Source organism: Dermacentor silvarum, chromosome 8, assembly GCF_013339745.2.
Source record: "Dermacentor silvarum isolate Dsil-2018 chromosome 8, BIME_Dsil_1.4, whole genome shotgun sequence".
Lineage (NCBI taxonomy): Eukaryota > Metazoa > Arthropoda > Arachnida > Ixodida > Ixodidae > Dermacentor > Dermacentor silvarum.
In genome coordinates this window covers 159,047,352-159,070,385 of record NC_051161.1, presented here as the reverse complement: position 1 = coordinate 159,070,385, position 23,034 = coordinate 159,047,352, and the positions used below count along the sequence as shown (strand labels likewise).

Here is a 23,034-nt window from a genome sequence, read left to right as displayed (position 1 = left end):
GATGGGCGCGCCATCTGGACTCGCAGCAGCGCTTTGTGGCGATGTTGCTTGCTGGGGCGACTGGCGACTCCCGTATGCCCCAAGCTTCTCGTAGGCATTCGAAGAAAGGCTTTTCCTCCAGGCGCATTTTTGTTTTGACTGTCTCTGGTGCTCAGCATTCCAAGTAGCAAAGAGCTCCTCCCTCTCGAGGTAGCCTTTGGAACTTCCGGAGATGCAGGTTCGCTCTCCACGATTTCATCTTTGGAAGAAAGGCAAGGAGATATGCTGCGCAATACGGAAAGCGGATTTCGGCAACGTTCGAAGCCTGCGGCGATTGTGGACTTCGGTCATGCTCGACAGGCGGCGACTTCTTGTTCTGCTCGACCCGGTCGTTTCCACTGGGACTCCAGTCGAACCACGGGAAGTGCCAGGCTGAGCGTTTTTCGCGGCGTCCTTGAGGGAGCTGCGACGCCTGAGTGAAAGTTTCGTCGGCGGCGAAAAGCTGCTCTCCTCTGGAAGCGATGGCTCTTCTCAGCGTGCGTCGGGCATTGCGCTGCGGGTGGCCGGCCTCTTTTCTCGGGTTGTTTGGTGATGTCGCTTTGGAGCTCGGGGATGTAGGACGGGAATCTGGCGACATCTTGGGTGGTTTTGGGGACGTCTTCGGAGAGAGTGGAGACGCCAGGGGGGGGCGCCCGTCGGGGAGACGTGATGCAACATTGGTGATGACCACTGCGATAATGGCAATGCTGGTCGATCGGGTATGCGATTCAGAAGGTGGTCTTTCGCAGCTAAGGTGTCTCGTAAAATAACGAAGATGGCGTGTTCTGCGACGGGGACACGTTCTGTGAGGCTGCAGGTGGCTTGCAGTCCGCACGCCGTGTCTTCGAAGGGGCCCGGCAAGACACTGTCTTGTCGGTGTCGAAACCGGCACCTGCGGTTGCACCCGCGCCTCTGCCGCGTTGTCGGTACCCTTGGCCACAGAACCACCGCGCTTACTCTAGTTATTGGTCGCGTTTGCACACACTGTCCTGGACTACGCACTAAAGAAACGCCGCTCAGGACGGCATAAACGGCTTCTTCTTCTTCGTCGTTGTCTTGTTCTCCCTATTTTCCTTCTACTGCCGCTGCTACTATATTGCTATTACTACTAAATTATGGTGCATACACCTCAAAGTGGGAAAATGGCCAAGGTAACATGTAAAACGTTTAACCCTTTCCCCACCGCGTAATATGACGAAAATTTGGAAAATTTACCGGAATTTCTTTTTGCGCTCTGTTTGTACAGCTTTTTTTTTATTCAGTAAGCTTGCTGTATTTTCCAAATTGCGAGAACTACAAGTTCGAAGAAAGATTTTTTTCTGCACAGCAATGAGGCCTTGAAGCACGGCGTCCTGCGGGGCTCGATACACTTTGAAAAAAAAAAGACGTAAAAAATAATCTAGACGGTGAAAAACACATGTGCATGAATTGTTACTACTTTTCCGCAGCTCCACAGGCATAGTTTGTAGTGGCAGAACCACTCACGGGCAGCAGCGAGAGCCTTCGGTTCATCCATAACTTTGTCATTGTCGGAGTCCTCAGAGGAGGACATGCCACTTTCTCTTACCGAACAAAGCTCTACCGGGCTGTCTTGTGACGAGGAGCCGTCGTCGTCAAAATACTTGTACATTAGTAGTATGCATTTTTTATTCCCATGTGGCAGGAGGGGCAGCTGGTATGTTTCCCGCGCAAACGTCATACAAGGCGGCAATAATAGAAAGGCAAGACGCAATGCTACAACATGGACAAGTGTGGCCATCTAGTGTCCAAAATTGCAACTGGGAGAAATTTACTACTGTAATCGTCAATCGCTTCGCTGTGGGAGGTATTTTTGTTCATAACCACTATATATACACTCGTCATTGGTCACACTGGTACAAACCCTCATGACAACTATACTCGTCAACGGTAGAGAGCGTGTTAATATAAATTTATGACAGGTAATACCGTAAATAATAAGCAAGAAGTAATAACAGTTTTCACATGTACTGTGCTGTGGAAAAAAGCCCTAGTTTTCTATTCGGTTGCAGTCAGTGACATATTGAACAGATATTACCAAGCCCATTACATTTAATCCCCGCGAATGGATACAATAATATAGCCCAGGTGAAATGGATATTATGGATATCAACTGAAATTTAAATTAAAATGGGTACACTTTTTCATTAAAGGATAGCATCTGTCACACACCCCGTGAACGAGGCGGCAACGCCGGGCCAAATTCCAAAGCCAACTTATCAGCTCCCGAAAATAACCCCACGAAAGCAAGGACAATAAGGGGCCCTCTGGTGCGTCAGTGTACGCCGGTTGTGGTCCAAAGACCGAGTCAGAGCACAGACATGTCAAAACACAACAACATACATTATTCAAATAAGGCAGTGCATACACACATGCACACTTCGGCTAAGCACAACACAATGCAGTTTCAGATGGGTGTTAACAAAACTCTGGAAAATAATTAACGACAAGCACAGAGTCCAACATGTACAGTACAGAACGAATAGCAATACAAGTAGCCACTCGTATTCACCCGTGTTGGTCTTGAGCCGGACGATCTCGGCGTAGCTCGAGACAAATCTCGAAGAAGGAACTTCTTCTGAAAATGCAGACCTCGAGGAACTCGTCAGTTAGCTTGCCGGGGAAAACCCTTCTTCCGCAGACGGTCGGTCTTCTCGTCACATCTCTTCACCGGCGCGGTCCGATCCCCCTTCTGATTCCCTCACGACGCTTTTATGCCTTCGCCGGCGCTTCTCTAACCTTCTGACGGAGCCGTGCTCCCGTAGCATGAACAAAGCTTGGGAATCTTATAGAGTTTTCTCGCGTTTTCGACCGCGACTCCGAAGACTCTTCGAGAGCGGTGGTTACTCATCCGTTGGCACACGCTCGGGCTGTCGCACTCCTCTCTCTTTCTCTCGGCTCGCCGTGAGTCTGGGTCTGAGAGGGTGTTTAGGCGCACGCCCTCCCTCTCTTCTCTCTCTTTACCGTAACATTCGCGTATCTTGTCGAATATTCTAGTATCTGTTGACCACGTCGGCTGTCTGTGGCGTATGCGCTCTCTCCCTCTGTCGAAGCTGCCGCGGGGCCGACGTGCTCTTTCACTGGCTTCCGTGACACGCGACGCGTGCTTTCATATGGCGCACTTTTGTGACAGGCTCCAAGTAGCGCTGAAGCACTAAAAAATTGTTGCAACTCTAGAAATAAATGCTCTATAATTTGTGAGTTATCGCAGTAGTTATTCGAAAGATGGGCGATAGGGAAGCTCTACGGAGGGAAAAGTGTAAACTGTTCATAAGGCAGTGCAATGATGATAATGATTCGTATGGCATAAAAGTTTGTGGCGCATACCCACTGCGAAAGATTGTCGAAGAATCGCGCGACCCGTTATAAGTATTGTGACTATAGGCTCTATGATCAATACTAAATATCAAAAAGAAAATAGAACAGTGTAATTGAAGCGCATAGTATAACGTATGTTTGAAATAAAAGAAAAGAAAGAAAACTATCAGACACAAATAAAAGAAGGGAGGAAATGAGGGAACAATAATTTTAAACACTTATTCGGAAGGAGTCGCAAGCGTAGCATTCTGAGCGAGCTGGTGCTGCATGCGGTTCTGGCGGGGAGATAAGAGTGTCACGTTCTCGTCCTAATGTTTCGTGCGCCATCTATACACCAAAGTCACAAAGGATGTTTTTACGAGAATTCATGTGTTCCAGCGGTTGTACGTGCACGCCCTACCGGGGATGCTGGGCAAACCGGCTATTTTTTCTAAGGGAGAAAGAACAGCGACAAGTCAGTCAAAAATCAACAGTTGATTATATTTCTTCGCAGAACACACAGAGTGGAGAGAGCGCCAGACTGCAAGTATTAAAATGTAGATATGGGACATGACAGCGCAGTGTCGTGAGTGTCACCAAGATTTGTCAGGTTTTTGACAATTTTCTGCCCCAAAGAAACAGCAAGGGCTTATATTGATGGGAGGATGTTAGAAGGGATTTTGCCTCTAGGTGAATCGTCGACTCGGAAGCACAGAAATTAATGGGCCGGCCAGACGGTCCTTGAGGAATGAGCCATTTAATTCAAAAAGAGACCTTGAGCGACCGTAGGAAACGCAGACAAGGGAAGTGGGGGAAGTGGGGAGTTCTTAAAATATGGAAGCTGCCAGGCAATGTAAGAGAGACGAACGCAACGATATTGAATATGTATTGTCTGTACTGTTGATGAAAAGGCGGGGAGAAGTTTGCTCAGACCCCTAGAACTGCCGCTAAAAATAATTTCGCCAGGAGTTTTGAAGTAAACTTGGGTTGCTGAACTGTAAAAGGAACAATTCAGTCGCGCAGCGAGGAATTTTTTCGGAGGCTGGGGGCACGCACTTGACAGGGGCCTGGAAAGAGGGAGGGGGGTGACCAGTGTGCCTCCCCCCTGGCTAGGCCCCCGGACCAATCCGATGAAAATACTCCTGCTACTTCCTTTTCTTCACACCGAGAAGCATCGTTATAACGTTAGTTCAAAGGTGCATCAAGTGGTCTTGAAGTCATTAAGGATATGCCAGTGCAGTTGTTTCGCATTATTGGAGAGAATATTATAGGCGATTTCAAATTATAACGTATTAGTGCTTAACGTCTATGTATTCAGAAGTCTGTGCACCTAATGGATCCATCATCGACTGCATGAGTTCAATTTGTGGTGTTTGGAAACGAAACCAATGAACGCTGAAAAATGTCGCAGTTTCGCCCCAAAGGCGAAGCATCTATTGCGAGAGCAAATTAGTAGAGAGCTATTCGGAGTAGGGATAGCGGTTTTATCGGCTGCATAAACTTGGACACATTCGCTTACTAACTGAATTAACAATCGTGGTGTCAGCGCGCACAAGCAACCATGAATAGATCACACTGAATGACTGCAGACAACGACTGTCAAAACGCCGCAGCGGGCGAAGGCTCGCGCGGTCTATCGCTTCAACGGAAACTGAGCGGCGAATGCACAGCGCATACAAAGGTCAGAGTCGTGTGTAGATAAGAGACGGTGCGGGCGACCGCCAACGCAGGGCAAAGTGCAGAGGAGTTGTGCAGAGGAGAAGTTGTTGGCAGAGAAGAAGCTGCCCACCCCCTCCTCCTTCCCGCGCTGCCTTCCCGCTTTCTTGGTTTCGCGTGGGAGATTGAGTGACAAGATACGCCTTTGGTGCCAGAGCACAGCGCCGCCCCGCCTCCCTCCCTCCCATACCCCCACGGCCTTTCGCACGACGGTCGCGTTTGCTTTCCGCCGTGCGTTCGCTCTCCGTGATAGCGCGCGGGGGAGTTCACCCTCCGTGATAGCGCGCGTCCCCCGCGCGCTTTCGCTCGCGCATACGGCGCGCGGCGACGATTTTATCGCCCTTGGAATCTATACGGAATCTCCCGGTGACGGCGACGGCGACGCCGACAGCAGAAATCCGGTTGAAGTGTCCATATAATTGCTATCGCAATAAAATGGAGCCGGCTGACAAATAACTTCGATCACCTCAGTGATGACTCACGTAATCTTAAAATGTTTGTATACAGTGAAAAGTCTGACGTAAAGCTTTGCGCGCACTGGGGCCCAGTGGAAAGCCTGGGCTCTGCACGCGAGCTGGGCTCTGTCGTGCCCCAAGCGCGTTTGGCCGGTGGCCGACGGCTGGAAAAGCATTGGTAAGTAGCTGGCTGCCGATGATCTCGGCCAGCCATATGTCGGCAAATGCCGGGCCCGGTAGGGGATCGACCACGCTGGTAGAAAGTTGGCCAGAGACGTGGGGCCAATGACGCAGTAGGACCATTTCCAGTTTAATAAAGATGTGGTCGGCGTCCTAAGTTGGAATGACGTCGTGCCAAGACATGTGGCCGACTGTGGTTGTCTCAGCGTGCGCGGGTTCATATATATACGGAAGCATTATTGCACAAAACGTACGATACGATATTATTCGCTTCATGATCGTAAACAATCGTAAACTACGGCCGCGCCGTTCCACAGGCCCCGTGACCACTCCGCTTATAAACGCCATATGAAAGGTAGAAACAGGTAATCACAGTGAACTTACACAATCGCCAATAGTTTCGTATTTTCACTTACTAAGAGAAATACCATTTTCAATGTAAACAAAAGTGTTTACGATTAAATTATCAAAGCAATTTATTTTTGATCAAATGAGCGTAATGTTTAATGTTGCTTTTGTGCGTGCGAAAATGCCGCTTCGGCTTACTTTTACCCGCAGGAAACAAAGCGCCAACGGCAGGCAGAACGGTTCCAATCGGCTGCGTCTGCGGCTGTGTTTCGCGAAGGCTTGGTTTCCCGCGTTGTTTAGGAAGGCAAACTGGCTAACCGCGTTTTTCAGAAAAAGCCTGCATTCGTATGAACTCGAGTGGACATCCCAAATAAGGTAAGTTATTTTAAATTAATAAAGCTCGAAATAGAAATATGCAGTGTTCAGGGATTGTAAACGTGATACGCGAACCATGGGCTACGCTCGGACCCACGCTCACCCGCACTTCTGCCGCGCCGGTTTTTGGAGCGTGTACGAAAGCCGTCGTGATCTTGTAGGAATCTTCCGGTGCACATCTCCAAAGCAAGTCAAAAGTCGAAGTTTCGTAAAAGAAAGTGTTCGGCTTAATAATATATTCGCAAGAAAGTACTAAACCCTAAAATTAAGCAGTTAGAGGAAGGTATAGCTCGGGGCAAGGTTCTGCCTGGGGCTGTAGAAGTCGCGAGGGTGCTTTTTTCGTTGCGGGGTGCTTGCTGGTTGACAACCTCATCAAAACAATTTTTCGCTTTCAATGTATTTGAATAACGAAATGGGAGGGGGATAGCTAAAGCTTCCTCTTCGTTTTTGTAACATTTGTGTGTTTGTTTTTTCAGCCTTTCAGAAGAATGTTTTTAAAAACCAAATGCAGATTATAATGGAACCGAAGAAGCTGCAGACATCTGTTAAATCGTCCAACACAAGAATCGCCACGCTGCCTGAAAAGCGCCCTAAGCTGCCAGCATCGAATGCTACAGGTATATTCGCTTTAGAAATTATCTTTCTATCGACGCAGACTTGGAGGATCTTGTAAGATGTGCTATCATTTTGTTTATGAAGTGAGGTTTACTAATGAGGTTCAATACTGAATACCAGAGATGTCACTTTATTTGTGTGGTGTGTACATTCTGCATTATTGTATCATGCTTCCAGTCAACAATATGTACATACTTGTTTTACAACATAAGTACGTTTTTATACTGATAGATTTAGAAGGGCACGTGTGACTAAATAGGGGTTCCTGTGAAATCATTACTGTTAAGCCACTTCCAAAGTTGTATAGCTTTACCACATATGTACCATTTTTATACTGATACAGGGGCACATGGGACTAAACGTTTCTTTAAAATAATCGATTTATAAGCCATTTGCAAAAGTTGGTTACAGTATTGAGGTAAAGATGCTTCAGTTCGTCAAGGAAATATATGGCTTGAGTCCAATGTAGTAATATAGCTTTAATGTTGGCTGCAGTGGAAGAGCTGGTAACCGAAGCAAGCCATAGTCACTATTCCCTTCGTACTTGCAACAATGGCAGTAAATATGCAAGAACATTACAAAGACCGACTAGATGCATGTAGAGTTTATGAATAATCTGCTTAGGATGGATGGTGTCTCAATACCACTGCGAAATTGCCGATATAATAGTGCATAGTGTCACAGCAATATAATGGCAAAAGCATGACGCATATGATGAAAACAGTTTCAGGCAAATTGCAGAAAATATTCAAACATTGGAAAAGTGCATAGATGATTGCAAGATGTGCAAAAAATTAGCTGCTGAGATATGCAGTAACCGGTGCCTGTGGGCAGCCATAGGATCAACTGAAGGAACAGCCAGAGTTTTTCAGCCAAGTTTTCACAGCACGGAATTGAAGCAGCCAGCTTGTAGAGAATGCCAGCATAATTTCATAATGGTCAACAGCAGCCCTTGTTAAACTGCATATTATTAGGCCATAAGACAATGTGTACTTCGTTTTTCAATATCCAATTGTTCGATTGAAATTTCAGTTTAATAGCTAACGTCATTTAATTATCATTTAACTATAGGGTAGTTGTTTTTACTTTACCTTGCAGGTTGCCTACTTCTCACGTTTTGGTGGCACAAATGTGCAGGACACTGTGCGGTGCCTGTTACGATATCTTTTTACAAAATCTGCCGCCCTGAAGTTCAGCTGGAAAGGTCTCGTGGGCAGAAACAATCCTTTTCAGAGCTGCAGAAGGTCAGTGATCTGATTCTTAGTAAGCACTTGGTTTTTAGTACATCTAGGAGAGTGAAGAAAGTGCAATGTTTCCGCGTTACCACATATAAATAAGTTTGTAGCATATTGCCTTAAGGGAAATGTGAGTTGTTTTGCTCTTTTTCTTTTGCTCTGTGACCATGGACCTTTGGAATTTTATTCAAAAAAGTGGTTGCTCCAATACCTAAATGACCGCCATATACTCACTGACAACTCGAAGCCTTGTGTTTTACTATAAACTAGCCAAATCATGCCACCTTCTTGCAGCAGCATTTTGTGCTCTTATTATGTTTATGTGTGGGCCGTCTTTTCACCATGCTTCTGTGTGAGCAGGTATACCTTGTAGTATAGCTGCATCATAGATCTGAATAGCTGCTTATTTTGCACTCAAATGGCTTCATTTGAGAGAGTGCTGCTGCAGTACTCTTATATGCCTCTTTAACTTGTTTCAGGTTATGCAAGGGCAAACCACGATGGTGTGTGTTTGAAAACAAGTGCCATTATCAAGCGTGGCTGATTGGTGCCACTGCCGGGAAGGGCGGACGCAATGAGAGGCGCCAAGGTGCCCTAGATAAGGGCTGCAGCAGGCCGTGTGACGACACAGAGTAATGTTTTTGTAGCGAAACGTGATGGCGGGCAATGTGACCGGTTCCGTTGTCCCTATTTTAATAAGCATTCGAACTATTTATTTTATTGTGCACGGAAAGCAAAATAGTATGCACAATAGTATCAACAATCTCGTAATTCTAGTCATCAGAACCACTGTGTGATATTTTTGAAATAAATTTGTTTTCCATGTGATGGACCTGTGTTTTATTTGACTAAGCAGTAGAGTAGAGCAAGTAGGTTGGTAACAGTGGTTGACCAATGTAGAGCCAACCAAAAAAAATGACAGCAGATCCACGAGGTGAATGATGATGAGTGGGCGAAGCTCCGGAGGGAATCATCGGATCTCCCGCTTAAGGGGACGCTAGCACAAACGCGTTAGAAACGTGCAGTACTCTCTAGTAAGGGGGAGCGGCCACAGCGTCTTACGCAGCCATTTACACATGCCGGAACGTGCACCGCGTTTGCCGACGCCATCACATGACTGCTGAGAGAGTATACCCCCGTATTCATAAACGCTCCTCGACTTGAACTTGACTTGCCACCGCTTTGGGCAGCGCGTTCGAAACGGGTTGAAGGTAAGGTGGAGAGGCCACAGCGTCTTACACCAGCTTCTTACACGGGCCGTAACGCGCTAGCACAAACGCGTTAGAAACGCGCTAGAAACGCGGCCTTTCGTTAATGTTGGGTATTTATAGCCATCGTGGTGCGTTTGTCCATGTCCGCTTCGTGGCGTAGTGGGCTAACGCCGCGCGCTCGGAAGCGAGGGGTCCCTGGTTCGATTCCGCGCTACGGACACAACCTCAGAATTTCTTTCTCATTTTTCTCAGACTGGTTACACTACTACTACCATAGAGAAAGAAAAAAAGTTAAAGAGTGGACACTCCCATAGACCCCGGCGGCCCAATCGACTCCTAGCGCACCTGGTGGTTAGGTGAGAGCAACTGGCCTGCGCTTCCCGTTTCGGTTTCACTGGCGCGAATTTTCGGATTACTGTGCGCAACCGACGTTTGGCTATGGCGAAAGTTAATGATTTCAGACCACTTTTCTCCGCCAAATAGCAATGCTATTGTTTGTCGTTTTGATTTAGCGATTCCCTATTTGTTTTAGCCTCAAAACTGTGCGTGCGAATTGAGGTCATGACGTAATCTTTATTTCGACTAAGTTATAATAGAAAGATATGCAGGTAATCATAATTCACTACGGCTTTATTCATCGCGCTTTTCTTTTGGAACAAGCGGTCAATCTATATATCAATCAAAGAGACAGAGTACCCGCAATGTTTTTATTCCAAGGCAAGGTAGAGGCTGAGCATATAAAAAGCACAAAATGAGAAGAACATCGCACAGAAATGCAAAGTAGACAACAAATGCATCTAGACTTACAAATAAATTCTAACAAATAGAGTGAGAACACAGACAACGCACACATCGCTAGAGTTGGCAGTAGCCGACAAGCTGGTGAAGAATGACGCACTGGGCAAGTGGGTAAGGATCTATATGGATCTATGGCAAAAACTCAGCGCACAAAGTTGATAAAGAAGGAAGAAGTGACGTATACACAGCAATAAAGTCCCGAGTCACGACTCGGGTTAACAGAAGTAATGCACAGAAAAGAAAAAGCGTACAGAAACCACACGACACATATATCAGAAAAGCAAAAAATACAGTGTGTTGGCTGTTCTTAAGAGCAACTTGCCCAAAATGAGAAAAAAAAAGCGAACTTGATGCTTCAACGTTGCCTGTTCGTCCTCGGAAAGGTAGGGCAGCTTGCCCACAATGTGAAAGACAGACTTTATGCTACAACACTTGCAGACCTGTTGCCTCTTCTTATGTGTCGCTCTCATCAAAAACTTAGAGCCCAAGTTACTTGCGTCTGGGCGTTGCTGTGACGCTTCCAAGTTGAAATAGATGGTAGTCATCACTTATCCAAAATTGTGGACCTTAATTGGTGCTACAAAGCGGTATCAGAGGGCTAACAGCCGAAGAAAACCACTTTCGCTCATTATTTTTCAAAAAGGCTGCACACAGTGCATTATCACTGTCATTTGTTTTCACAAAGGCTGTACACAGGTGCGTTATCACTGTCATCATTTTTTACAAAGGCTGTACATATTGCGTTTATCACTCTCATTGTTTTTCACAAAGGCTGTACATAGTGCATTATCACTGTCATTGTTTTTCACAAAGGCTGTACACAGTGCGTTATCACTCATTTTTTTACAAAGGCTGTACATAGTGCCTTATCACTGTCATTGTTTTTCACAAAGGCTGTACATAGTGCATTATCACGGTCATTGTTTTTCACAAAGGCTGTACAGTGCATTGTCACTGTCATCATTTTTTACAAAGGCTGTACATAGTGCCTTATCACTGTCATTATTTTTCACAAAGGCTGTACACAGTGCGTTAACACTGTCATTATTTTTCACAAAGGCTGTACACAGTGCGCTATGACTCACAAGCTATGATAATAAAGGGGCAGCGTCCGCAACCCCATCAACAGCTGCAGTTTTGGACAATCTTATGAAAAGTTTTGATGGGCGTGGTGAGGAGGTTGACGAGAAGCTAATATACGAAAGGCATGAAATGTGAACCATGCCCACTTCATACTGTGTTCCTTACCCGCTTGAATATATTTCAACACGCGCTTTTGCTATCGTTATATTACTTGAGCTGGAGAGATAAAGTGCACATAGTGACCGACGACCCACACTAACGTGCAGAGTTCGCCCGCATATGCTACAAAAATACAGAGAGGCTACCAAGCATAATTTCTTTTTAAGGTCATACTCTTCATAGTGGGTAAACAAAAGAATGGACATAACGAAGGAGTGGTTAGTCCCGTTGAACTTGATAGAGGGCCATAATGAGGTCTGATGTAACGAAGTAATGACTATAACAAAGCTATTGCAGGATTCGGTTCAACTTGAATGCTTTTGTGTAAAGCAGCCGCTAATTGCTAAGCTTTGAACTTGTCAAGCTGTATACCTGAAATTGAAGACTGGAACCTAACCCTATCTAAGTTTCGGTTCACAAAACGCACATGCCAACATAAACGAACCCGGCAAAACATTTTCAGAAACTTCTCGCGACACCCAGCAGAGCAGAAATGAAAATCGCCAACACTTGAGAGATGGTGATACAAAACATCAGACACTTTCAGGTGATGTGCAGTGGCCTCAATAATGGCAAGAAAGTGACATTCAAGTTGTTGTACGTATTCAAAAGCTGCTTCCGATGGCACAGTTAGATTTCCGAAAAGTTTGCTGGGGACGTGGTATGCTTTGAGCATTGTGAAATACTGATGGGTCCCCTTTAGTGTCTCGCTGTCGTCTATCAATATCTGTGGGCAACTGCAAGTATCACGTGCATTCCGAAGAAAGTATTTGATGAGAAAACCAGCTACATAATATGTAGCGGAGTCATCAATAATATGGGAGTGAATGTTGGTCGCAAGTTCAGAGAGATCGTCTAGAGCGGGAAAGTCGTCAGGCTGTGGCTGTGCACACTCCTCATTATCCACAAGAGACGCACTAGCGAGGGAGAATGGCGAGAGCTCCTGAAGGAGGTCACATTCATCATCCTCGACATTTCCGTATTCTGACAGTTTGAAGAGTTTTCTTATGCAGATGTGCTTCAGGCCACAAATAAATTGTGCTACATTGGGGTTGGTGTTGCAACCTTGCTTTTGCCTTATGTGGCCAAATATGTTCTCCAGAGGATCCTGTTGAAGTCTGCGTGTTAGCAGGTATTCAAAATTGTAATTTTTGGAGAGGTCGTCCCACAGTTGACAAATAGCCTGAATTGTGATTTGCCAACCAACGACGGTTTGTGGTTGACGTCTGCCATCAAACGTCCATGATGCAATCCAGGGAGGCTGGCCTCGAAGGAAGTCAATCAGCTCTGAATCCTCTTTCACGATTGCATGCCGGAGCTTTTGCGAAGTTTTCTTTTTACTCGAGCTGTTCAAGGCATCGAAAATCCTGTCCATACGATCACAAAAAATTGTGCTGTAGTGATGGCCGAGGCAGGCAGCACTTTCGCATACACCAATGCCGTGATAGCAATCGAAACTGATGCACTGAGGACCTGCGTTGCTCTGCTGACCTTCATATTAGAAAAAGGTTTCTGATGAATGTGCCTTTCAGTCAACTTTGGAGCCAATCGCAACCGCAACTCATGTGAGGATTGGTAAAGGCTTACAATGTGGGACCAGTCAACGATGTCATCCCCAATATATAACTTGTGTGCTTGCACATTATTGCGCGTTGTTTTAATTAAATGTGGAACATCAAAGATGAAATATACCCGCTCACCATTAACTTCAAAAAAAGGCTTTGCTACAGTCACTCTTAGTTGGTTAGCGAGACTTACATTTGAACTGCCCTGGTCACAAATGACTGCTTTCACTGCAATGTTAATGCTCCTAAGCTCCACAATGAGTGACACCAGCAGGTTATGCATAACAGATGATGGTGTTGATGTGTGCCCTATAGTAAAAGCAACCGGTTGAACCCACTTTTTCGAAACACCAACAAGAAGAACTACCATTGCTCGATCAGCAATGGTTGAAGTGCGATCAGTGCCATCATCTGTAAAACCCTGGACAATGTCCCGTGCAGCATCATAACACAAATTCTTTTTGAGTGCTATTTCATCGAAAACTAAAGCACACACTCGGTCCCGTTCATTCCAAGCTTGAGTATTTGTTGCAATGGAAGAAATGATTCCTGGAATTGTGCCTGGAGTCATCTTTACATTGGCTAGCCACCTCCTTAATGAACGCCGGGAGGGCAAAGAAAAATATGGAGCCAGAAATCGGTATGCTCGCGGACCACGGAAGTTTAAGTGAAGAGCAAATTTCTTGAACCACACGGGAAACCGCTTGCCCTTGCCTTTGGGCCTCAAGCGAACATGTGCAGAAAGAAGTTTAAAAACCTCCTCGGTGACGTGCGGTCGGATAATGCCAAGGGCCTTTGAAGTCGATGACGGTGCTCGGTGAGGCTGCCTCAGCAGTCTTTTGATAGTTTTCCGCTGTGCTGCTACTTTGGCTTGCAGACGTCGAATGGTTTGCTTGTATTTCTTTGATGGAGACCTTGCAGCTGGCACACAGGAAAGCACTGCAATAAACAAAAATTGATTTAAAAGCGAACAGCAACTAATCCCGTACGAGCGCTTTCTTCGCTTCTTTTTTACCCAAGGTGCCCAACTTTCTGTGGTGCAAAGTTTTCGATTCCACAAATTGAAAAAAAAAAACATTAACAATGGCACCCTAATAATGAAAATCACTGAGAGCCCACCATGACATTTTATTGGTGCTAGTTTGCTCAGAATGTCCTAAACATAAAATTGCACATTGAAAACAGCTGCAATAACAGCATAATCACCATTTGCTGTAGGGCACTCAGGCGTGGAGCTGTTGGAGGACACATCTTCTGGAGAGTCTTGTGAAGCTTGTTCAGTACCTCGGACACTGCTGTCGGAACAATCTTGCGAGCAGCCTGCGGAAGTCTCTATATCAATAGTCTGTTGAAGTGAACATAAGTGTTGAAGCAAACAGTAAACTCACCAGTCACACATGTTCCCTTTGTGACAACTGAGCGACTGCCCAAGGTTTCCTCCAGCAAGACGCAGTCAGCAGGAACTCCTTCACCAGCTACATGGGAGCTGCCACCTGTAGAGGTTTGGTCAACAGTCAACTCAGTTCGAAAAAAAAGACAAGTCGACACTGTACACACCCTGCTCCTCGGGGCACTTCAATGTGTGGGAGCCGCTTTTCGAAGCCTCTGCCGCAGACCCTAAAGAATGAAACAACAACAATTTGTCAGTAAGAGGCTTAAAATAACAAAAACTGAAGCACATCCACACCTTGCAGTGCGGCTTCTGCAGTCATGTCCCAGTCACTACTTGAAGCGATGCTCAGAGAACCTGCATATATGTGTAGTTGGTACAAGTTACAAAGCTTGTAGCACAGGGAAATTTAAACCGCCCTTTCAAACGCATGAATTGGTAGGTGGAAGAAAAGAGAATGCATCAACAGAGAAACAAGCAATTTGTGGTTTGTGGAATTATCGACAGTGCCAGCTTTCTTTGATACGAGGTATATGTGTACATGTGCATGAAGGCTTCAAGTTAACGTTAAATAGCCCTTCAATGTATTTCAAAACAAGTTGCACAGGTCAATAGCATAAAAGAATGACAGGAATGTAAAGCTGTTAGGAAGGTAATAGCCCACAATTCACAAAATTTAAGACTTTCGAAGTGTTACTTCTACAGCGAGGTTTCTCCATCGGCTACAAATATCTTCCAGGTTAACTGTCACCACTGATTCAAAAGAAGTGGCTGCTATCGCAGATAATTGAGTTTCTGTCAATCACTTACATGGTGCAATTGGTTGCACACTGGGAACAGCCATTCTTGTAAGCCTTGTGTGCCCAGGGTCCATGAAACTTTCAGCAGTAAAATGGTCGCTGCAAACCCTGTACGTTGCGTACAATAGGCTGGCCGGCTTACTCAGGAGATCATCTCGTCCGGCATACTGCATCCATGCTGTCATCCTGCATCGGCAATGAACTATCAGCTGAAGGCGAAGTGCTCGAACAGTGATTTTGTTATTGTTAGCCTCACTGAGCAAGCACGAAAAGTAAGCTTGAAGACATGCAAACCATACCGTGGTATGCAAACCGTCCCGTGGTATGCGGAAGAAACTCGTCCCTGGCTTCTTGTGGGTTCTGCCATTGTTCAAGCACCACGAAACACAGCAGTAGCTGCCGTAGCTTGGACCGCCGGACGGCATGGCATCAGCGCGGTCTGAAAATGTCAGTAAATGCACACCAGGATTTATTCGTGGTCCGAGGCTTCGGGAAACGCGTCGTGAAGCATGCGAGGCCCAGCGACCGCTCCTCAACAGGGAGTTTTCGAGTTTTCGAATAGCGAAAGCAAAGCTTGCGGGCGTAGCGTTGCGGGCTTCACTTAAGGGGAGCCCGCGAGCGTACGACGCGTTCGCCGCTACGCCGCAAGCTTTTCGTACGCTATTCGAAAACTCCCTAATGTTTCGCACCGAGCTCAGCGCACAGCACGCGTCGCCTCGGCTTGACGCCGTGCCCCAGTTTGCTATACTAGGGCGAAATCTTGTACGCGTTCTTGTACGCGTTCCACGATGGGACGGAGGCGTTCCGTTCCATCGAGCCGAACGCGATTCTGCATACGTTGCACAATGTTCACGTCTTGCCGCCGCATACAGCCGCAAACTGTTTTTTTAGCAAACCTCGCCGTCCTCACAAGCTCCAGAAAAAGATTACAACTGCGCGAATAAGACACCACGTAAGAAACACAGAAACGCCCACCCACACGAAGCGCAACGCGTGTGGGCGTGTTTATGTTTCTTACATGGCGTCTTATTCGCGCAGTTGTAACCTTTTTCTGATTCAATGACCCAACTAGCCCAACAACATGTAATTCAACAAGCTTCGCTTGAAAACGTACCTCACCTGCTGTCTCACACACGAAAACACCGAAGCAGCCGACGTTGACGAAACCTTCCCGCTGTCATGCCTATGGTCATGCCTGGGCTTGTCGCATGCTGGTATGGCGAGTACTCTCGGCGCGAAATCGTAGATGCTGCTTATGGCAGTGCGGCTGAACAAAAATAACCACGTAAGGTGCGTTGAATAAATTGTTTTATGTATAAATAACATGTCAAATATAGGCGCATAATTATTATTTTGTAAAAAACATTCTGTTTAATTGATGATAACTTTTTGTTTTTCGCACTTGCGTCCTCTGGCGTTTGGTGAGAGCACTAGTTTGTTACGTGGTCGTGACGTACTTCCTGAGGCCAGATTTCGCGGAGTGTCCTCTCTTAACTTTTTTTTCTTTCTCTATGCTACTACTACTCTACGACCGGGGACGGAACGGGTGCCGCCATAAGGAGCTTCGCCCCTAAAAGCTACCATGGGCCATGTGAGGCATTACATCGGACAGGTTGGCAACAGTGATTGACCTATGTGGAGCCAACCAAGAAATTAGCATGGGCCATGTGAGGAATTAAATCGGCCATGTTGGCAACAGTGAGTGGCCTATGTAGAGGCAACCGAACAACTACCATGGGCCATCCGAGGCATAACATTGGCCAGGTTGGCATCAGTGATTGGCCCTACTTTCAGTCAACCAAAATATTGCGTGGGCAATGCTAGGCATTAAGTCGACATAAGTGGTCGGCCCTACAGTGGCAACCTAAAGTCGGCCGATGTCCATCCCCAAGCACGGCCCTACCTAGATCGAGGTTGGCCCGAGCAATTCGTGGTTGGCCATTGCACATATGGCCGAGGTTGATCCGAGCAATTTTTCACCATTGGGGCGCGGAGCGCGTTCAAAAATTAGCGCCGGGCGGGAAAAATGCGAATTGCTTAGAAAAAATAATATAGTTAGCCTCCTTCACGTCTGATGGCACAGTGTGTCCGTGAGGGGCGCGGAAGGTATCGCAAGCTGCGTTTCACACTATCGACAGCGGGCTAACGATTCTCAACGGGCGTTGTATGGAAATGTTAAAGGAACACTAAAGGCAAATATTATTTCAACGTGGACTGTTAAAATACCATACCAGAAACCTCAAAACGCTTGTTTCGTGTCAAGAAAAAACTTATTTTAAGAGAAAATTGCGTCTGAATCGTCCGCGTACATCTAGCGCAATTCAAATTGAAGTATTTATTTATTTATTATTTATTATTTATTTATTTATTTATTTATTTATTTATTTATTTTATTACTTCAAAGGCCTCGGTGTGGAGTATTACATGAGGGATGGGTGATCACTTCAGTGAAATGTGGACTCAATGGCAGGCTTGAAATGATGTGGATTGGAGTGGTGCACGGCGTCGACGGAAAGGTCATTCCAGTCCCGGGCAGTCTTCACAAAGAAAGAATGTAGGTGCGCAGTGGTCCGGGGCAGGCGGAGGGTACACAGATTTTTCGTGACGTAAACGGCAAGATTGACGGTGCACTGGAATGATGGTTGAAGTACTAGGAGCAAAATGAATGCCGAAACAGCCGAAACAGCCGGATCAATCGCCCGCCCGAGCGAGGAGTGGTGACGGCATGGCTATATAGTGACGTTGTGCCGCCGGTGAGAAAAACAAGAAAACTAGAGTGTACTAGAATTTGGGAGTGGGTCCAGCGGACGCCTTGGCAAGCTCCGATGGTGAAGCAAGAAACGTTGAAATTGCGGTGGCGCTGCCGTCGCCTTATTCTGAATATCCGGCCAATAAACGTTGGCTCCGGCTGTTTCGGCAACGCTCATTGGCTGAGGCGAGCTCACGGGCTGAGTAGCTGTCATCTGCTCGACCAACGCCTCCTCTAGAAAGATGCCTGCCGCGTGCGCCAAAAACCTGCTGCCCTTACGTTTCCCTTTTTCTCCTTTTCACTTGAGCTGGTAGCTAGCGATCGTTGCGGTGGTCGCTTGCAACACACATGTGCGCATGTGCACACCACCGCATGGCCACCAGCGCCGCTACCGCCGCGACACTGCACTGCATCCCAACCCCACCAAGGGGGTTGCCACTGGTTGCCAGTGGTTGCCACTGGTGGCTACTTTTCGCCAAATTGGCGAATTTGAGAGGCCCGTGGCGACCAAAAATTATGAATGGTGACTTGGCGAATTTCTGGCGAAGTTCTGGTGATTTTCAGCTAAGGGCTCGATCGAGTTATGGGTTCTAAGATCAGTGTCTTCTAAACAAACGAGTGACAACATTCGGCACGTCCACTACCTCCTAAATTTATCTGAGGTACTGGCACGTCTCCTAGTGAAATGTAGGTTAGCGAACTGATCCGCATGCCGCGAGATGGCGGTGTTGATGGGTTGGCTGCTTGGTGGCGGAACCCACCACTCCGTTTCAAGGGGGCGCGCTAGAATCCATCCATCCATCCGCTTGCTACGAGCCTACGATCTCCTGATTCCCATTTGGCGACGGCGGATCTTGTGGAGCTGCGTGTCTTCGCTGCTACACCTCCTTCTTAACTACTGGAACATGGGGAAGTACGCTAATGCGAAACGAAGATTTCGTATGAATGGCTCCGGGACCAAAAACTTAAAGGTATGTGTTATGTGTACGAAGGATTTGTGGTTATGTTAGTCTTGGATGATCGTATGCAGTTATGAACATAAGCGGTCGGGTGGGTTCCTTTGTTTCTATACTGACACAGGCCATACATGGCTTGTTTTATGATGTCGTAAAGCGAACGACGGAATTATTACTTGGCCAAGTTGCATGAAATCATTGCCGCAGTGGTTTTATTTTTTTTCTATAGAGAGCTTGTGCATTTAAGCCATTAAGTTTTCTTGATTTGTTCACTTTCAAAATGTTCTCCAGACTGGATATCGCCGACAGAACATGGACAAGTGATGAAGTGCAAATACTGCAACTGTGTATGAGGCCTCATTACACGGACCTCCTAAAGTACGCCGACTCTAAGAAGCACAAAGACTACATTGTGCCTGCCCCACAGCAGCTCAAGCAGTTCTTGGCTCAGGTTAGCAAGCCAAATTTTGACCAAGCAAGGCGAGAAGTTCGAATTGCATTGTTCATGCTACGCACGCATCTGTAAGTGCGGTTGATGAACTTGATGAAATTCTGCAACAAGAATTCGACCGAAAGTTTCGGATGCACTGGACCAGTGCGCAGCTGTCATCAAGAATGTGTTGGCACCACACTTCAAGCACAAGCTGGACAAAATGAAGGAAGCCCGGGGTACTCCTTAATGCTAGATGAATCTACGGATGTCTCCACCGCAAAACAGCTGTGTATTTGTGTTCGCTTTCACAACTCCGAAACGAACTCCATCTCAGACATGTTCCTCGACTTGAAAGAAGTAGCGAATGGAACAGCAGAAGTGATGCATCAGTGCGTCATGGACATATTGTCTGATCACGGGTTGAGCCTAAAGACTGGTTGGGATAGCGACAGATGGTGCAAACTCGATGTGCGGAGAGCACAACTCTGTGGAGCCGGCTCAGGGAAGGGAATCCAGATTCGATTTTAGTAACGTGCATGTGCCACTCGCTAGACCTCGTTGCCGCAAAGTCAATGCAGACAATGCCTTCAGCGCTGGAGTACATGGTTCGAGAATCGCACAATTACTTTGCTCACAGCTCCACCAGGCTCGCTGCATACAAGGGATTGTATAACAGTATGCTGGAAGACACTGGCAAGGTAGAGCCACCAAAACTCCTGTCTCTGTCTCCAACAAGGTTCTTTCAAGATTCTCTTTCCTGTCCTGACTTTTTTTTCCGTCCTTGGTTGCGTCTAAACACTACGGAATAAGATGAACCAACTAGCCCAGCAACAAGTCCTCATACTCCAACAAGGTGGTTGGCAATGTACGATTGCATCGAAAGAATTTTGGGTCAATTTGAGGGCCTGCAGAAGTTTTTCAAAGCATCGACAGCCGCACTACAACACACGAGTCTTCGGGACATGTACAGTGACACTCGGAACCACGTCTACTTGATTTTTCTTGCAGCAGTGCTTCACAATGTGAAACGAGTGAATCTGTTGTTTCAGAGCCAGACAGCCGACCCCTTGAAGCTTTTTCAAGAACTGGAAAATCTATTCATAGATGTCCTTAAGCGGATTGAAACCAGCCGTGTTACGGCACAACTCCAACAGTGACCTGCTTTCCCAGGATTTAAAAAACATGAAGAGCATCTACTTGGACTCTGGAAAAGCAGCATTTGCAGAACGGCTCGCGGCAAGTGCCGCGACCTGCCCAGGAGCAGACCTGCATTAGAGAGCGGTGCTTCAATTTTTTGCAGAAATTGGCAACAGAGCTAGAAACACGAATTCCAATGCAACATCTGCTCTCCGCAGGCTTCAAGCTATAAGTCCGGAAACTGTATAGGGGCCCAATGCTTGGGGAGATCTTGAGTTTGCCGTCATGCCTCTTTGGCATACGTAACAACCAAGTGGAAGCGGAGGTACGACTGCTTCGGTCTGCATTCGCTACAACTGAAACTAGTTCTGCCACAAGTTTCTGGTATGAGGCGCTAGCATTCAGGGACGCTGTGCTGTATGTCCCAGCACTCGCCGCTGGAGCCATCAGGATCCTGACACTTCCGGTCTCAAATGCCGAAGCGGAGAGAGTCTTTTCTCATGTAACCTTGACTAAAACAGAACTTCGTAATAAGATGAAGATGGACCTTTTGGAGTCCATCTTAAGGATCAAATTTGGCCTTCGTCTGAAGCAAAAGACATCGTCAAACTACGTCGTTCCGGAGTAAGTGCTTTGCAAAATGACGGCAAACTATTCTGGGGCTTGCAGTATATACCATTAGTGTTCCTCCCATGAAACTTAGAAAGCGCTTCGCGGTCAGGGGTGATATTTGCGGCCGAGAGGCTGATACAGGGTGTGTGTGTGCAATAAAAGTAATTGTTTAAGACATTCTGAATTCTTTACATTACGTGTGTGCGATAAAAACAATTGCCTAAGAAAATTTACATTGTTTATCGGTTCATTTTTATATGCCTGAGACGCATCAGATAGACGCGTGGAGATATTTGTGACGATAAGAAACGGACAGTGGAGATTTCATGGAGATTTTAGCATGGTGGAGCCGATGGTGATAGGGCTTCTTCCTTTGAAACGGGCGGACACGTCCTTACATGCCCTTATAGTTACTGGAGCCATAGTAGCTCTACATGATAATGATGATGGATGGATGGATGGATGGATGGATGGATGGATGGATGGATGGATGAGGCTGAACCCTTTAAATCGGGCGGTGGCATACGCCACCTAGCCATGGCTATTATAATTGTACTTTGTGGTGGGTGAAATTTCACCCCTGCCTTAATTTTATCCACCAATCAGATAACTCTGTTTGGTTATTTCTACCCGCTTAAAGTCTATTTTGCCTTCACTGTCCCTAAACCCCAATGCTTTGAAAAAATTGATGATGTGGCAATACGATGATGTTAAAGCCCCTATATTTATAAAAGTAGCGCCATTCTTAGATCTTGCCGCCACCGCGCTCACCCCGGCGCTTCCTCCTCGCCCTCTTAGCCGCCTCCTGTCGCCCCAGCCTCTCCGCTCCCGCATTGGCCAATCCGTGTCACGTGGAAGTTCGTGTCGCGCTTTTGTATATTTTTTTCTTTCCAGCGCGCTCCGACTGCCATTCTCGGGCCTGTGCGACGAAAGTGCTGTACGCACAAACGGATCAAACGTGTTAGGGACAAGAACTTCGTTGTGATGGCATGCTGCTGCGCCTTAAGTTGCCGCAACCGACAAGGCGAGGGCAAAAGGCTTTTTTTGTTTACCATCCGGCGTGCGCAAACGCTTGCTGCACACTTGATATTTGCGCCGTCTCGCATCGTCGCGTTGCTACTTCCAAAACGGCATTATTAAGACCAGTTACTGACTGACGAAGCAAAATCGCGCCTCAAAAACGTCTCCGCAGGGCGCGATCGAAGTTTTCCTCGGATTTCCCTGGTAGCGCGTTAGCTGTCGTCTGCCACGGCAGGCCCGACGCAGGCGGCGCCACTGTCGATATCGCGCCTCGATCGCGCTGGTCGCGCCGAGCGCGATAGTGGAACGGAGGAGGAGGAAGTGGATGGCGCTACTTTTATAAATATAGGGGCTTTAGATGATGTGGCATTGCGGTGCCATCTAACGGCTAGTCGGAGAACCAGGCGTATCAAGCATTCCCATTCTGAAGCAGGACTGGCATTGAAAAACGTGAATATAATTTCAGGGTTTTGGATGGTACTCTATTCTACGGAGTTATGCAAAATTGGAAGATTTATTACTAGGTATTGCCGTACATATTGTCACGAGCGGCGATCCTGTGGTCGGTGCTTGGACGATGACGACGACGACGGGTGGTTTTCTGGTGTGCACGCGCTCTCCTGAACGATTGCGGCAGCGTTGTGCGCCTTACCCTGTAAATATATCCATTGTATATATTCTCCCCGTAACATCTTTGGTGGACGTGCGGGGTACGCACGCTACAACACCGGGAACTGGATCTTCGCAGCGGACGGCGCGTTGCTGCCACCACAATGACCGACCAAGCGACCCAGTGTGAGCAAGACCCGTCACCGGTCATTCTCTTGCACCCTCGTGATCCCGGGACATTCAACGGCACAAGCG

General features: G+C 46.8%; 1 protein-coding gene across 1 annotated transcript in view; it reads left to right on the top strand.

Annotated features, from left to right (window-relative positions):
* The window catches only part of LOC119462535 (decapping and exoribonuclease protein-like), a 41,332-nt gene extending 20,656 nt beyond the window's left edge, over nt 1–20,676 (top strand). Inside the window, 3 exon segments of the mRNA XM_037723878.2 lie at nt 8,121–8,266; nt 19,260–19,419; nt 20,572–20,676. Of these exon segments, the coding sequence (XP_037579806.1) occupies nt 8,121–8,266; nt 19,260–19,419; nt 20,572–20,676 (411 nt within the window).
* Nucleotides 20,677–23,034: the final 2,358 nt, after the last annotated feature.